This window comes from Phodopus roborovskii, unplaced genomic scaffold, assembly GCF_943737965.1.
Source record: "Phodopus roborovskii unplaced genomic scaffold, PHOROB, whole genome shotgun sequence".
NCBI lineage: Eukaryota > Metazoa > Chordata > Mammalia > Rodentia > Cricetidae > Phodopus > Phodopus roborovskii.
The window spans coordinates 128,701-143,742 of record NW_026125291.1 but is presented as its reverse complement, the minus strand read 5'-3'; the positions used below and the strand labels follow the sequence as shown (position 1 = coordinate 143,742).

At 39.0% G+C, this 15,042-nt stretch overlaps 1 protein-coding gene and 1 pseudogene across 1 annotated transcript; both read left to right on the top strand.

Moving 5' to 3' along the window:
* Positions 1–1,283: 1,283 nt before the first annotated feature.
* LOC127234151 (transformer-2 protein homolog beta-like) lies at positions 1,284–2,731 on the top strand (annotated as a pseudogene).
* An 8,365-nt stretch (positions 2,732–11,096) lies between these two features.
* On the top strand, positions 11,097–12,029 carry LOC127234152 (putative olfactory receptor 2B8). Its single transcript, XM_051200952.1, has one exon. The coding sequence runs from the start codon at positions 11,097–11,099 to the stop codon at positions 12,027–12,029; it is 933 nt and encodes a 310-aa protein (XP_051056909.1).
* Positions 12,030–15,042: the final 3,013 nt, after the last annotated feature.

Below are 15,042 nucleotides of genomic sequence, written 5' to 3'. Positions count from 1 at the left end.
CTTATTTCTCACATTGAGAAAAACTCTTTGTTAATGTCACCTATAGGTGCACATTAATGTAGGTGTAAGCCTTATTAATGGATTGATGTTTATGACATGACCAAAATAATGAGATTACATAGCAATTCAATGAAAAAAATTGTAGGCTCAACATCTGTAAATTGAAGGGAAATAGGTGCGTTTTGAAGTTTTCTTTTTGGGATTGGTAGAGGAGGGGCATGGAGGAGATGAGAACATGGGGGAACAGGGTGGTTGAGTTGAGGAGGGACAGAGTAGGAGAGCAATGAAAGAGATGCCTTGATAGAGAGCCGCTATGAGGTTAGGGAGAAAGCTGGTGCTAGGAAAATTCCCAAGAGTCCTCAAGGATGACCCCAGCTAAGACTCTTAGCAATAGTGTACAGGGTGCCTGAACTGGTCTTCTCCTGTAATAATATTGTCATCATAGAAGCTTCATCCAGTAACACAGTGAAAGCAGATTCCAGAGATCCATAGCCAAGCAGTGGCTGAGTTCGAAAGTCCAGTCAAAGAGAAGGAAGGGGGAATTTATGAGTAAGGAGATCAAGATCATGATGGGGGAAACCCACAGAGATGGCAGACCCAAAATAATGGGAACTCATGGTCTCTAGACAATAGGTGGGAAGCTGCATGGACCTAGCTAGGCCCTCTGCATGTGGGTAACAGTTGTGTGAAAGCTGGTCTGTTTGTAGAGCCACAGCAGTGCACCCAGGATCTGTCCCTGATGCACGAGCTGGCTTTTGGAGCCCATTCTCTATGATAGGATGCCTTGCTCAGCCCTTGATGCATGGGGGGCGGTAGGGATTTGGTCCTACTTCACTTTAATGTGCCAGGCTTTGTTGATTCCCCATGGCAGGCCCTACCCTTTATGAGGAGTAGATTGGGGAAAAAGAGTCTTCAGTCTGAAATCAGTGATGATCCTTTTAAAAAATGATCTATTTATGTTTAATTTTATTTGTATTAGTGTTTTACCTGCATGGAATGTCTGTGCGAGAATGTCAGATCTTGGAGTTATAGACAGTTGTGAGCTCAGAACCATGTGGGTTCTTGAGAATTGAACCCAGGTCCTCTGAAAGAATAGTTGGTGCTTGGTAACCACTGAGCCATCTCTGCATCCCATCAGTGATGATCTTGCAATCATCTTTAGCAAGACTGGAAATTATTGTCTCAGTGTGTGGTCGCGAGAGGCTGCGGCGGGGCCTCTGTAGAGAAGGCAGGAGCTTGACAGCTTCCGTAAGGCCAGGAGTGGGTGACAGCCATCTGGAGTCATGAGCGACAGCGCTAGCAGGATCTACGGCGAACGGGAATCCCGTTCTGCTTCCAGAAGTGGAAGTGCTCATGGATCGGGGGAAATCTGCACGGCACACCCCTGCAATGTCACGCTCCAAGGAAGATTCAGGAGTTCTAGATCAAAATCCAAGGTCCAGATCTGAATCTAGGTCTAGATCCAGAAGAAGTTCTAGAAGGCATTATACAAGGTCATGATCACGATCCCCTGCTCCCCATAGACGATCCCGGAGCAGGTCTTACAGCTGAGATTATCGAAGACGGCATAGCCCCAGCCATTCTCCCATGTCTACTCGAAGGCGACATGTTGGAAACTGGGCAAATCCTGATCCCAACTGATGTCTTGGAGTGTTTGGGTTGAGCTTGTACACCACAGAAAGAGACCTAAGAGAAGTGTTCTCTAAATATGGCCCCCATTGCTGATGTGTCTATTGTATATGACCAGCAGTCTAGACGTTCAAGAGGATTTGCCTTTGTGTATTTTGAAAATGTGGATTATGCCAAGGAAGCTTAAAAAGAACGTGCCAATGGAATGGAGCTTCATGGACGTCGAATCAGGGTTGATTTCTCCATAACAAAAAGGCCCCATACCCCAACACCAGGAATTTACATGGGGAGACCCACCTATGGCAGTTCACGCCACCGCGATTATTATGACAGAGGGATATGATCGGGGCTATGATGATCGGGACTATTATAGCAGATCATACAGAGGAGGTGGTGGAGGAGGAGGTAGATAGAGAGCTGCTCAAGACAGGGATCAAATACAGAAGGCGGTCCCCTTCTCCTTACTACAGTCGTGGAGGATACAGGTCACGTTCCAGATCACGATCATACTCACCTGCCGCTATTAAAGCATGAAGTTGAAGAGTTTCTGAAACCTGCCATAGAGCTGGGATATTGTTTGTGGGCAATATTTTCTATTGTCTCCTGTTTAAAAAAGTGAACAGTGCCTAGTGAAGTTAAGTGACTTTTACACCTTTTATGATGACTGCTTTTGGTGGAGTTGAAATGCTGTTTTCATTCTGCATTTGTGTAGTTCGGTGCTTTGTTCAAAGTTAAGTGTTTTCAGAAAAGTATGTTTTGCATGTATTTTTTTTACAGTCCAAATTTTGACTGCTGAGAAGTTTCTATTGTACAAACTTCATTTAAAAGGTTTTTCTACTGAATCCAGGGTATTATGAAGATCGAAGCCTGTGTGTAAAATGCTACCAAATGGCAAAAGCAACAATAAACAAGTTTGATTTTTACTTTTCTTTCTAAATATTAATGCTAAACCAGAACCACTCTTAAGTTACCAGTAAAAGACTTTAAAATAAAAATATTCATTTTCTTTCAGGAGTCCATGAAACTTGCCATATTCAATAAATATACTTGCAATTAAGTGTTAAATATGCTGTAACTCTGTGCTGCTAGTATTAGAACAAAATTCTTTCCATACAGCAAATGCTTAATGCTTACATTACTGTGGATTTGTCAGCCTTTATGTAATCTATAATATATATAGCAGGGAATAAGAGCTACAGATACATGTCTTTAAAAGGCTGTGTTTGTTAAGGCTGTTACAAAGAGATAATGGTATTTCAACTAGTTATCAACCAGTGATAATACATTCCACCACAAATGTACTCTTCTAGCTTTTAGACTATATGATAATACTGGGTGCTTCAAAGGATGGAGTGAGAGAAGGGATCACCACACCTGTGTCATGGATAAACTGAAGACTGCCTGTTCATTTTTTAAATATTATTTTCATGTCCTTTGCTTACCAAAGGAGGCCCAATTCACTCAAATGTTTTGAGAACTGTTTAAATAAAGGCAAAGAGAAAAATTGCTAATGCAACTTGGTTTACAAAAAAAAAAAAAAAAAGACTGGAAACTATCATTTTTATACAATAGGAAGATTCTTCAAACTAAGGTGTTATCAATGGGTAAATGGATTAAGTGCTCAATATATACAATTGAATTTTTTATGTTGTTTTGGTGTTTGCTTGTTTGTAAATCCTGGTCTTATCTAGCTTACCCTGCATTGGAACTCTTTATCCTCCTTCCTTCACCTGCAAAATGGTAGAATCTGAGACCTGTGCTGCCATGGTTGGTATACAGTTGTTTTGTGAGCATTAAAAAAAAATGAAATTTTATCATTTGAAATAACATGTATGTAACTGGTAATTGTGAAGTGACATGAGCCAGAAACAGAAAGATGAGTCCTTAAAAGCTCAAGTGCAAAATCTGGAAATGCTGTCTTTAGAGAAATAGAGAATAGTACACTATTAGGAGTAAGGTTTTTTTCCTGCCAACCTGGGCCCAGAGCCGCGCCAGTCCCAAATAACACACAGAGACTGTATTAGATATAATTCAGTTGGCCAATTACTTGTTTCTTATTGGCTAGCCTCTGTCTTAAGTATTAACCAATTTCTATCAATCTAAGTATTTCCACGTGGTCTTATCTTACCGGAGAGAGTGGCTGGCATTCTACTCTCTCAGTCCACCATCTTGGAACTCCTCCCCTACTACTTCTGGAATCCTCCTTGTCTCTTAGTCCTGCCTATCTTGCTTTCCTATTGGCCAACAGTGTTTTATTCATTAATCAATACGAGAAACATATTTACAGAATGACATCTCCCATCATCTCCTCTTTTCTGTCTAAAATAAAAAGACGGGTTTTAACCTTAGCATAGCAAAATATATCACACAACAGTTATCAAATAAGAATCACAGTTAACAATATTTAGTCCATTAACATTTAGTAAGATTCAAAGAAAATATTCCATCATCTGTCCTATCTTTGTGAGTTTAAAGTCTTATATAATTTATCTTTAATCCTAACTAAGGAAAAACTATAACCATAACTATCTGTCTTCAACTCCATCAGAGACCACAGAAGGATAATTCATAACTCTAGAATGACAGAGACAACTACCCTGGTCAGTCACCCAAAATTCTTCTGAAATGTTCCATCTTCAGCCTATAGGCCATAGTGTGTCTGGCAGACTTCTCAGCAAAGCAGGAAACTTTAAACTGTCCACCTGTATTGGCAGTTTGTCAGTCACTTTTGTCTGTGTCCTGCAGACTGTCTGACAGACTCTTCCATGAAGCAGGAACCCTGTAGCAATGTCTATCTTGTATTAGCAGTCACGGATAAGGCAGAGAGGGCAAATATCCAACGTAAGACAGGAAAGTTATGGGCCTGGGTGAACTCTCCAATAATGGATAAGGAATTATGCTGATGTCCTCTGCCACCTAAGGCAGGTGTTAGTTTATATTAAAGGAAAGGGGGACCTGTAGACCCTGCATGGACCCCCGAGGCATCTTGAGGAAGCCTGAAGCTGTTGGCTAGAACTCCTTGCCGCAAGGTTGTTGTTGGTATTCTTCCTGTTCTGATAACCCACATCTTGTGACAACACACCTCGTGACAACACACACTCATAGGGAGGAGCTAAGCATATAATTCCTGTAATTTTCCACTGTGATGTAGTATTTACAGATTGGGAGAGGGTTATAGTAGAAACTGTTGCTTCATTGGCAGCCATGATCCCGAAATCTCCTTTCCTCTCTGCTGCACACCTGGGTTATGTGACCCACGACAGCTGTTACTTCATATGTTCAGAAGCTAACCAGTCAGCAGACCTGCAGAGAACAGTACACAGTGGTTGCCAAAGACTGGCCAAAAGCAGGTAAGCAGAAATGTAGTGAGAGGATATTAGTCTGTGAATTCAAAGTTACAATTACAGGAAACAGGTCCTGATGTTCTGTTGCAGAGAGGGAGGGATGATAGTTAATATTAATATAGTATGTATTTTAAGCAAGCCAGAGATTTCAGTTGATCTCATCAATATGACTAATCAAGATTTGAGGTGATACATATGCTACTTATTATTATTTAATCACTGCATAATATGCATGCATTATAGCATATATATATAATTATTTTAACAATTAAAAGTAAATTTTCAGATCTGAGAAGATGCTCCAATTAATAAAATGCTTGCTATGCAAACATAAGGACCTGAGTTTGGATCCCCAGCATCTATACAAAAGTTCCAGCAATACCAGAACCAGGGAGAGAGACTGTAGGGTACCAGGGGCCTGTTAGCCAGCCAGCTTAGCCAAATTAGTGAGCTCCAGATTCAATGAGAAACCCTGTCTCAAAAAACTGAAGTGGAGATCAAATGAAAAAGACACTGGATGTCAACTTTTGCCCCCATCCTGCAAGCATACAGAATTCAACCAGGCACTGTGGTGTCCATCTATAATCTCAGCTACTCCGGAGGTTGAGGCAGCTGAATCAATAGTTTAAGGTAAGCCTGGGCAACTAGTGAGACCATTTCCAAGTAAAAAAAAAAAAATTAAAGGGCTGTGGTATTGTTTCATAGAAGAACATTTCACTAACATACAAAAAGGCTGGGCTCAATCCCTAGCACCCAAAATAAACTAAATAAATAAAAATAAAAATTCAGAGGTTTTTTTTCCCAGCAAAGAAAAGAAACCCAAAAACAAAACAGGTAACTCTGAACCCAAGGAATAACAGAAAAAAACAAAAAACAACAAAAAAATGAAACAAGCTGTTATTAAATAATGCAATTTATCACCAGAGTAATAAGCAAAGAAATCATGACACATGGGATTTTTATTGGGAGGAGAAAAGTATGAATATATTGTTCCAAGTTAATGGATGAAAAGAACTTAGACAGAATGAAATGAGCTGGACACAGTGGCTCAGACCCTTACTTGCAGTACTCTGAGAGGGTGAGGCAGGAGAATCCCCATGAGTTCAAAGTCAGCCAGGACTATATAGGGAGAAACTGTCATTTAAAAAAAGAAGAGATGGGGGTGGCTTTAATTCTGTTTTGCTTTTTGCTTGTTTTTTACTCCTAGGGCTTGAACTGAAGGCCTCAAACACAAACTCTATCACAAAGCTACATGCCTAGCCCCCTCTTTATATCTTTATGATAGGAGACACTTGAACATATTTTAGGCTATGGATTTAAGGCTGATGATGATAGAGTAGACCAGCTATGACTGACTGACAAAGTCTCAAGACCCCTGGAAGACAATATAGTTGATAGACCACTGAAAAACTTACTGGATAAATAGCACAAGCACAAAGTAATATGGGGGAAAATCCCAGAATTTTACATTTGAGGACCTCTTTCCTTTTAAGTAGAAAAAAGTATTTTTGAAATATGAAGAATTTAAGGATTGACCCCTGATATATCAACAATTCCATTAGGTATGTCAGATGGAAATGAATTAGTTACAATAGGATCGCCATCAATTTTGGCAGGAAAAGGTGGATTCTCTGTTGCTATCTCCAGAGCCTTCTACTTCAGCTGCTCCCTGGAGGCGTCAAACTCTGGATACCTGAACAGGGGCTAATGAGTTACGTGGGGCAAGACACTCTTGGGGCCACTGAAAATAAGCACATCCTTGAGCATCTTGGTCCCCAAAGTAGATCCTGGATCTTGGTGGCTCATAAAAAGATTCCTCTGATATAACATTTGCCCTTTTATTCATGGGCAGATTCCACAGAATTCAGATTCAACTTCTGTTTAGTTGTAGGACTCTATAATGAATAGGAAAACCATAGGGGTGACACAGGTTATGTCAACTTTTGAAGAAATTGCTATCAAATTCAAAGGCCTGCATAGCATTTGATCATTAACCACATTTAAAGATCATCCAAAGAACAACATATTTAAACTCTACTTTCTTGTGATATTTATTCTTACTCTATCTAAGGAATTCTATTTTACTTATCCCAACACATAACCCTGCCCTGCGATTCTTGAGCCAGACTCACAGACTGGTGATCACAGAATGTGCCATGTTTAAATATGTGATTTTAATTAGCCTAATATTAAAATTCCCACCAACACCAGTCTTCAGGGTTCAGAGACCACCTTGTTTCTTCCAGAAGGCAACTGACAGCAATCTTTGTTTCTCATCTACAGAAGATTCAGCATTTTTGATTCAACACCAGTTCAGTTGCTCCAAGTCAGCTAAGGTTGTTCATTGCACTTCTGATTTAGATGCTATAGAATTCTGGATATTACCTGGAGAAATAATATCTATAATATGTTTACTAATAAAATAAATTCTAGCCCAGAGTAGGATTCTGAATTCCAGATTAGACAAGTATCCTTACATTCTAGAAGTAAAAGGGTGTAAGTATTTTCTGTCCCATTCAAATTAAATACCATGGAGAAATTCCACAAGTCATAAAATGTGCTTTCTGTATTGATTTCAATCTTTCAATTGTAGCAAAGATGCATTATGAAGAGCTTTAGCTAGGTATTCCTAGCGAGAGATTTTCATAATGTGTGAAGCAGAAGAAATAAATACTAAGTCATAATGTCAACAATGGCCATGGCCAATTTATATCATTTTTAAATTTGAAATAGACTAAAACTACCCTCATCTTTGGTCTTCCACCACTCAATGGGAATGAATTTACAATAAGAAAGCATTACACTTTGATATATAATTAAGATATTTTCATAAGTTGACATCCCCCTGAAAAAAAAAGCCCATCAGAAATCCTAAACTCTAGTGCCTGCCTTTGCATATATAATCAACATGACATTACAGTTAATTTAGTGAGCCTCAAGCCAGTATGACCACTAGACTTAGAAGAAAAACAGAAAACGCTATTTGCCATGAAGACAGAGATTGAAGCTCCCTGAGAACAGACCACAGGATTTTATGCAGTGCCAGCAAACTACCAGAAGGACAAAATGACACAAGAAAGGGCTCAGGTTTGTAAAGGTTTGAGAGGGATCCAGCCCTATTCATACGTGGATTTGGGATGTAAAACCTCCACAACTATAGATTTCTCCTGTGTTGAGCCCTTGTATTCATCATGGGCAGTCCTGAAGAACTAACACAACCATATGGAAACAGAACTTGAAATAACCTGTGATAATTTTATTCTGCCTTGTGATTACAATGAATTGCATATGTTCTATCAGAATGTATGTCTTTCTGGCTTCAGATTATCTTCTGTGGAACACTGAGATCAGAATGTATGTCTTTCTGGCTTCAGATTATCTTCTGTGGAACACTGAGAATCTTTGTAGGAAGAACCAAAGGTACGTGCCAAGAGCATTCATTAAAAACCAATTCTTAGGTTGAACACTACATTGAGCATTCTGGATGTCTTGAAACAAGCTCTGCTAATCTGAAACCTATTATCACTGAAGAACAGAATGTGCATATTTGCTGATGAGTTCTTATTTGAAATAGGGTGTTCAAGCTATTGAGACTGCCTGGGTTCAACTAAAGGACAGAAAGGCAGTAACATTTCTCTTCTGTTTAGAAAGAGAAACGGCTGAGAAATGGTGGCAGAGAAGCAGACTTTAAAATCTCAAGACTTATTAATTTCAGATTTATGTTCAGAATGCAAGTATTGTGTTCCAATTTTATAAGATTTTAGAATTTATTCCAAATTATCTTCCTTTTTGTCATGACAGTAACTGCCACTAAAGCAATCACTAAAAAGAATATAATTTGGGACCTAAGTATCCAACAAAAAAGGCACAGCAGACAGAGGGTAAAGTTTCTCCTCAGCCAGTCAGAAACCTTGTGGGCAGAGAATTATATGTATAAAGGATTTACAGAGTCCTACAAGATTCCCCACAAGACTACAATAAAAAGCTTAATGTTTGACTATTCTGGTCTGCTTATTGACATCTACCTCTAATGGTTGGGAAGAAATTGAAATAAAGCTGCATCTTCCCAAACAGACTGGGTTTTGCAACTATTGCATAGGCAACTATTGCATAGCTATTGTTCAAGATCTTCCTCCAGGACAGATAAAACTTCCAGTAACACAAAATTGATTACTAATAATCCATGGGCATTTTAAAGACATGGTCTCATAGCCCCACCCAGTCTTGAACTTTCCATGTAACAGGAGATGGCTTTGAAAAACTGATCCTTTTACCCTGAAATCACGTGTGTGTACCATGTCCAGCTAGCCTATGACAATTTTAAGCTTATATTATTATTTCATTTTATTTTATTTAGGGCTTTTATTTGCTCAAGAAGTTTGCCTAGACCCATTTATTTTTATTTTCATGTTATGTAATATTGAAGACTTTTTCTTTAACTTTTTAGGTTACTATGCAAATTAATTGATTTCTTTATGGTATCTTCATACATATCTGTCATTATATTTTATTGCCCTCTTCTATTACCCAGTCTCCTCTGTAGGTTATAGTTATTCTGCTGTTAGGGCTGGAGATGTAGCTCAGTTGTAGAATGTATGCTCATCATGCTGGGGGCTCTGGTAATATGTAGTACTAAATTTGAATCATGGGAAGTCTATGAGAAAAAGAAATGCATTAGAAACTTCAGGACCAATTATTTAAATAGGAAAGTGGATTCTTTTATGAAGCTGGGTTTTTTTAAGTTCAGATAAAAAGTTGGAAAAATTTTCTGTTACACTGATAACTTTTTAAAATATAAAGTGGGAGAAAAGAAAAGAAGACGCATTGGACAGATAGTCCCAGACCTTTGCTGGATGGCAGCGATGATGAGGAATCAAGGTTGCTACCCTGAAATCTAAAAACATTTACAGTTGTGGCTTTCCAATCATTAAAATGCTTCTAGATTATAGGACCTGTCCATATTCCGTTTGTTATGTATTAAAATGTTGCATTTCCTTGCATTTTCAGAAAAATAAATGTTTTCTCTGAGCAGAAAAGAACTAGGAAAACCATTTTAAAATTTTTCAATTATTTGATGATTCCCAAGATAATAGAATCAAGACAAAAGAAAATGTACATCTTAGCAAGGAAAATTTATTTTTTTTATTTTATTATTTTTTTTTACTTTACATGCCCATCTCAGTTCCCTCTCCTTCTCTCCCTCCCTCCCTTCCTCTTACCCTCTCTGCCCCCTCACATGCACCCTGACCACGCTTCCCTCCCATCCCCCCACCCCAATTCCACATGGAGGGCAATGCCATCCAGGTGGGGTCATGTAAATCTGTCAAGTCATTTGAAGTAGGGACTAGGGCTTCTCTCCTGTCTCTAGGTTAAGGCAGTATCCCTCCATGGGGGATGTGTCCGCAAGGTCCTTTTTGTGCACCAGGAATACATCCTGGCTCCACTGTCTGAGGTCCCTTAGACTGCTCAGTCCTTCTAGCTGAGACCCATATTCAGGGGGTCCTGAATCAGTCCCATTCTGGATTCCCAGCTATCAGTCTGGGGGCCTGTTAGCTCCTCCTTGTTCAGGTCAGCTGTCTCTATGTGTGTCTGAAACCTGGACTTGTCCTCTCTCTGTGTGTCTGGATTCTAATTCGACTCAGTGTTTAGTTATGGGTGTTTGCTTCTGTTTCTGACAGGTACTAGATGAGGGCTCCATGATGGTGGATAAGTTAGTTGTTGGTCTCACTATCCAGGAAGAGCATTTAATTTTGAGACATTCAAGTTTCTTTAAAGTTCATCCAATCACAAAAGGCCAGGGTCCTTGGCAGTTGTGAGATCATAGTGTAGATTCAAATTAAACCCACTGTCATTTATTAGATGACTTCACCCAGAGAAAAAGCCTTTGTCTTAAAGGCTGTTTAAAGCTTAACACACTCGTGTTCTCAATGAAGGTAGCAATAACACTGCCCTTGCTAGAAACACATAGGAAATCCTGTTGTCATGGAAAACTGCAACTCAGTAACTGCTTTCCAGCAAAAAATGTGAGTAGTTTCCCAATTAAGCTATGTTTACTCAGGCAAAGAACAGGAAATTGGTCTCCAAGTAAGTGTTAGGTCTCTTGCTTCCCACAGGTAGCCTGCAATGGACCGAGCTAATGGCAGCCTCTTTTCTGGATTCATTCTCCTGGGTTTCTCCAACAGGCCTCAGCTGGAAACAGCTCTCTTCGTGGTCATCCTAGTCATCTATTTCTTGAGCTTTGTAGGCAACACCACCATCATACTGCTGTCAGTTGTAGACTCTCACCTCCATACCCCCATGTATTTCTTCCTTTCTAATCTCTCCTTTATGGATCTTTGTTTGACTACTTGCACCGTACCTCAGACACTGTTCAACTTCAAGGGGAAGGACAAGACTATCACTTATGGTGGCTGTGTGACACAACTCTTTATCGCCCTGGGACTTGGGGGAGTGGAGTGTGTTCTCTTGTCTGTGATGGCTTATGATCGCTATGCCGCTGTCTGCCGCCCACTCCACTACATGGTGATCATGCACCCACAGCTTTGCTTACAGCTGGTTATAACTGCCTGGCTCACAGGGTTTGGCAATTCTGTGGTACAGACAGCATTGACCATGACTCTTCCTCTCTGCGGCAGAAACCAGCTGGACCATTTCTTCTGTGAAATTCCGGTGATGCTGAAACTGGCCTGCACTAACACCTTCATTAACGAGGCTGAACTCTTTGCTGTCAGTGTCTTCTTCTTGGTGGTACCCCTCTCGCTTATATTAGTGTCCTATGGCCACATTACTCATGCAGTTCTAAAGATAAAGTCAGCCCAGGGGAGGCGGAAGGCCTTCGGAACCTGTGGCTCTCACCTTCTGGTAGTGATTATCTTCTTTGGCACCCTCATCTCCATGTACCTCCAGCCTCCCTCCAGTTACTCACAGGATGTGAACAAAAGCATTGCACTTTTCTATACTCTGGTAACTCCTTTGTTGAACCCCCTGATTTACACTCTGAGGAATAAGGAAGTCAAAAGTGCACTAAGGAGAATAATGGGGAGAGCCAAAGATTGAAGAAAGAGTTAATGCAAGACTTGCAGTCCTAAACACTTAAGCTTTGGGAGACTTTGGTGTATCTAAAAACCTAGGTTTAACTTAAGCTCATAAAACATCTATGTACCAAGCACTGTTGTGGGGACTCAACTGGGTTGATAGATGAGTAAGTGATTAGAGATAGATGACAGACAGATAATCAGAGATCAAATCAGAGAGAAGTCTTATTACCATGGAGTTAAACCTTATAGAAAGAATATAATAAATAAGATAACATAAATTGGATATAGTATATATTAGACTGCTATATGGAGCAAACAAATTATAAGTACTTATAATTTCTGTATAATCATGTGGATTATTGTTTTCACAAATGCGATCTACCATGTGTAATGGCACATGTTTGTCATCCCAGAACAAGGGAGTCTGAGTCAGGAGGATCCCTAGGTTCAAAGCCAGGCTTTGCCTTTTGAGTAGCAAGCCAGTCAGGGATACATAGTAAGAGTTAGATCCTATCTTCAAAAAAATGCAATCAGTGAATAAATCTTGAATCAAAATTTAAAGTGAAATGTTATCATTTTAAATTAAGTTTTTACTATTTTAATTGCCATAAATTAACTATATAATATCTTAAAACAATATTTAGTACATGTGTTTGTATGTCTGGTATGAATGAATATTTTCACAAAATCAAAATTTAATAAAACCTAAAAATATTTGAAGTAACCAATGTTTATAATTTTAAGGTATTTAAACATGTTATGTATATAAACAGTAGTATATACTGAAACAGATTTATAAAAATAAAGCAAAAAGCGCAATCAAATTATCTGGAAAACTCGGTGTGTTCATAAACATTTTCTTGAATATTTCTTACTTTGAAAACAGCAAGTCTAAAGGTTTGTTATTATTACATCAGTGAACTAATGGAAGAAAGATTTCTTTGTATGAACTAAAATCAATTAGCCAATGTTGAATTCTGTAGTGATTTTGTCTCTGTAATTGTAACTTCTAATGGCTTCTGATTGTTTTTAGTGTATAGTACAAAAGGCTGGCTTATTTTAATGACAATTTATTGGGCTTTTCTTTACATCCATAACAACTAGTCTCATTGAAAATATATTGTTTTATGATAGAAATTTTTCACACAACAGTTTTTTTTTTAATTTATGAAGGTACATTATAAGACCCTTGGCGAATGTCAAATTATAGATATTACCAAGTCTGAAACAATGATACTATGTTTTGGATAAACACTGATGCTTTCAATGAGTCCTGATATTTGTAGGACCTTAAATTTCAAACCTCTCACCTCCACTAATTTTTTTTCACTCCTGGGATGAAGCTTTTCCATAACAAGATGCTGCTATCTACTTTGTCTGCTTATGTTGGCACAACACAGAGTTTTTATTTCCTTCTTTGGTTTTTGTTGTTGGGGTGGTTGTTTGTTTATTTGTTTCTTCGTTTGTTTTTGAGACAGGGTTTCACTATGCAGCTCTGGATGTGCTGGAATTTGATATATAGACCAGGATGGTTTCAAACCCACAGAGATTACACTTGCTCTGAACCCTGAGTGATAGAATTAAAGGTTGCCACTATACATGGCCAGAGATTTTATTTCTAAGAATCTATGCTCTGTATGTGTGTCCTGAAGTAAGTGACATCATCATATGTGCAACACAGACACACAATACAAGCAAACCTGTCCCTCTCTGTTCTTGTGTTTCCTTTGCACTTTCGTGGTCTATTAATCATCTTTCCCAAAACTGTCCAGTTGTATGATGGCTGAAGATTGTGTGGGTGGTGCCCTTTCTCAATTGATTTCTTCATCCTCTGAAATGGTCTCTCTGGTAACTTCTGTATTTTTCAGTCCAAACATATTCTTGATTCTGTGTTGTCATTTCTTATTCTTAGGGAGTAAGTAAGAGACATAATTTGAGGATACTTTGCTGTATCCTTACAATGGTATTTTGGAGCACTGCATTGCTGTAAACTGGACATTTCCTCTGTCTTGCATTCTACCCACAAATCTGTTTTTTCTGTCTCAACTCAGTACTTATCACATACTGTGTTTGCATATTTTGCAGTCTAGGGTGTAACCATAATTCCAGAACCAATGCCAATTTTCTTCTTCACAGTTTTACCTGCAGAAGACTGATTTCTTTTTTTAAGATTTATTTATTTTTATATGCATTGGTGCTTTGCCTACATGTATGTCTGTATGATGATGTCAGATCCTCTAGAACTGGAATTACAGTTGTGAGGTGATATATGGGTGTTGGGAATTGAACCTGGGAAGAACAGCCAGTACTTAACAACTGAGCCATCTCTTCAGCCCCGAAGATTGATTTATATTGCAGAACCTCAGCATACTTTCTTTTTTTTCTTATTAAGGCCATAGCTCTATGATGACAATTAGGGTAGTAATCAATCTGATTACAGAAGAAAGCCAGTTAAGGCACCCTGTCCACTATTGCTAGGAGTCTTAGCTGGGTTCATCCTTGTAGATTCCCAAAAATTTCCCTAGCACCAGATTTCTCCCTAACCCCATAATGGCTTCCTCTCTCCATATTTCTCTTTCATTGCTCTCTTCCTCTTGTCCCTCCCCCAACTGGACCATCCTGTTCCCTCATGTTCTCATCCCACCCTCCCATCTCCTCCCTGTACACCCCCCCACTGCCTCCAGTTTACTCAGGAGAGAAAAAAGAGACCATAGCTATCACTTAGGGAATATCTTTGTAACTTGTCTTTATCAAGTCTCTTTTTCACTTTGTCTGTTTGAATACTCTTGAACTTTAAAGCAATTATAAATAAAATAGGGGTGCCTTGAGGACAAGTACTATAATATTATGGCAGTACATCCCATAATCAGTGGAGCTACTAAGTGACCAATGATTGGTAAAACACAGAGTGTGTATATGCTAAATAATGGTTGCTTCTCGTGCCAAGCAGGACAGCATAAGACAGAGATGTCATTACTACTCATAATAGCACCAAATTGAAAATCTATGGGTTGTTTGCTGCTGCTTGTTTC

Excerpts from the sequence above, each read along its gene's own strand:
- LOC127234152 (XM_051200952.1), top strand. The coding sequence starts at position 11,097 with ATGGACCGAGCTAATGGCAGCCTCTTTTCTGGATTCATTCTCCTGGGT.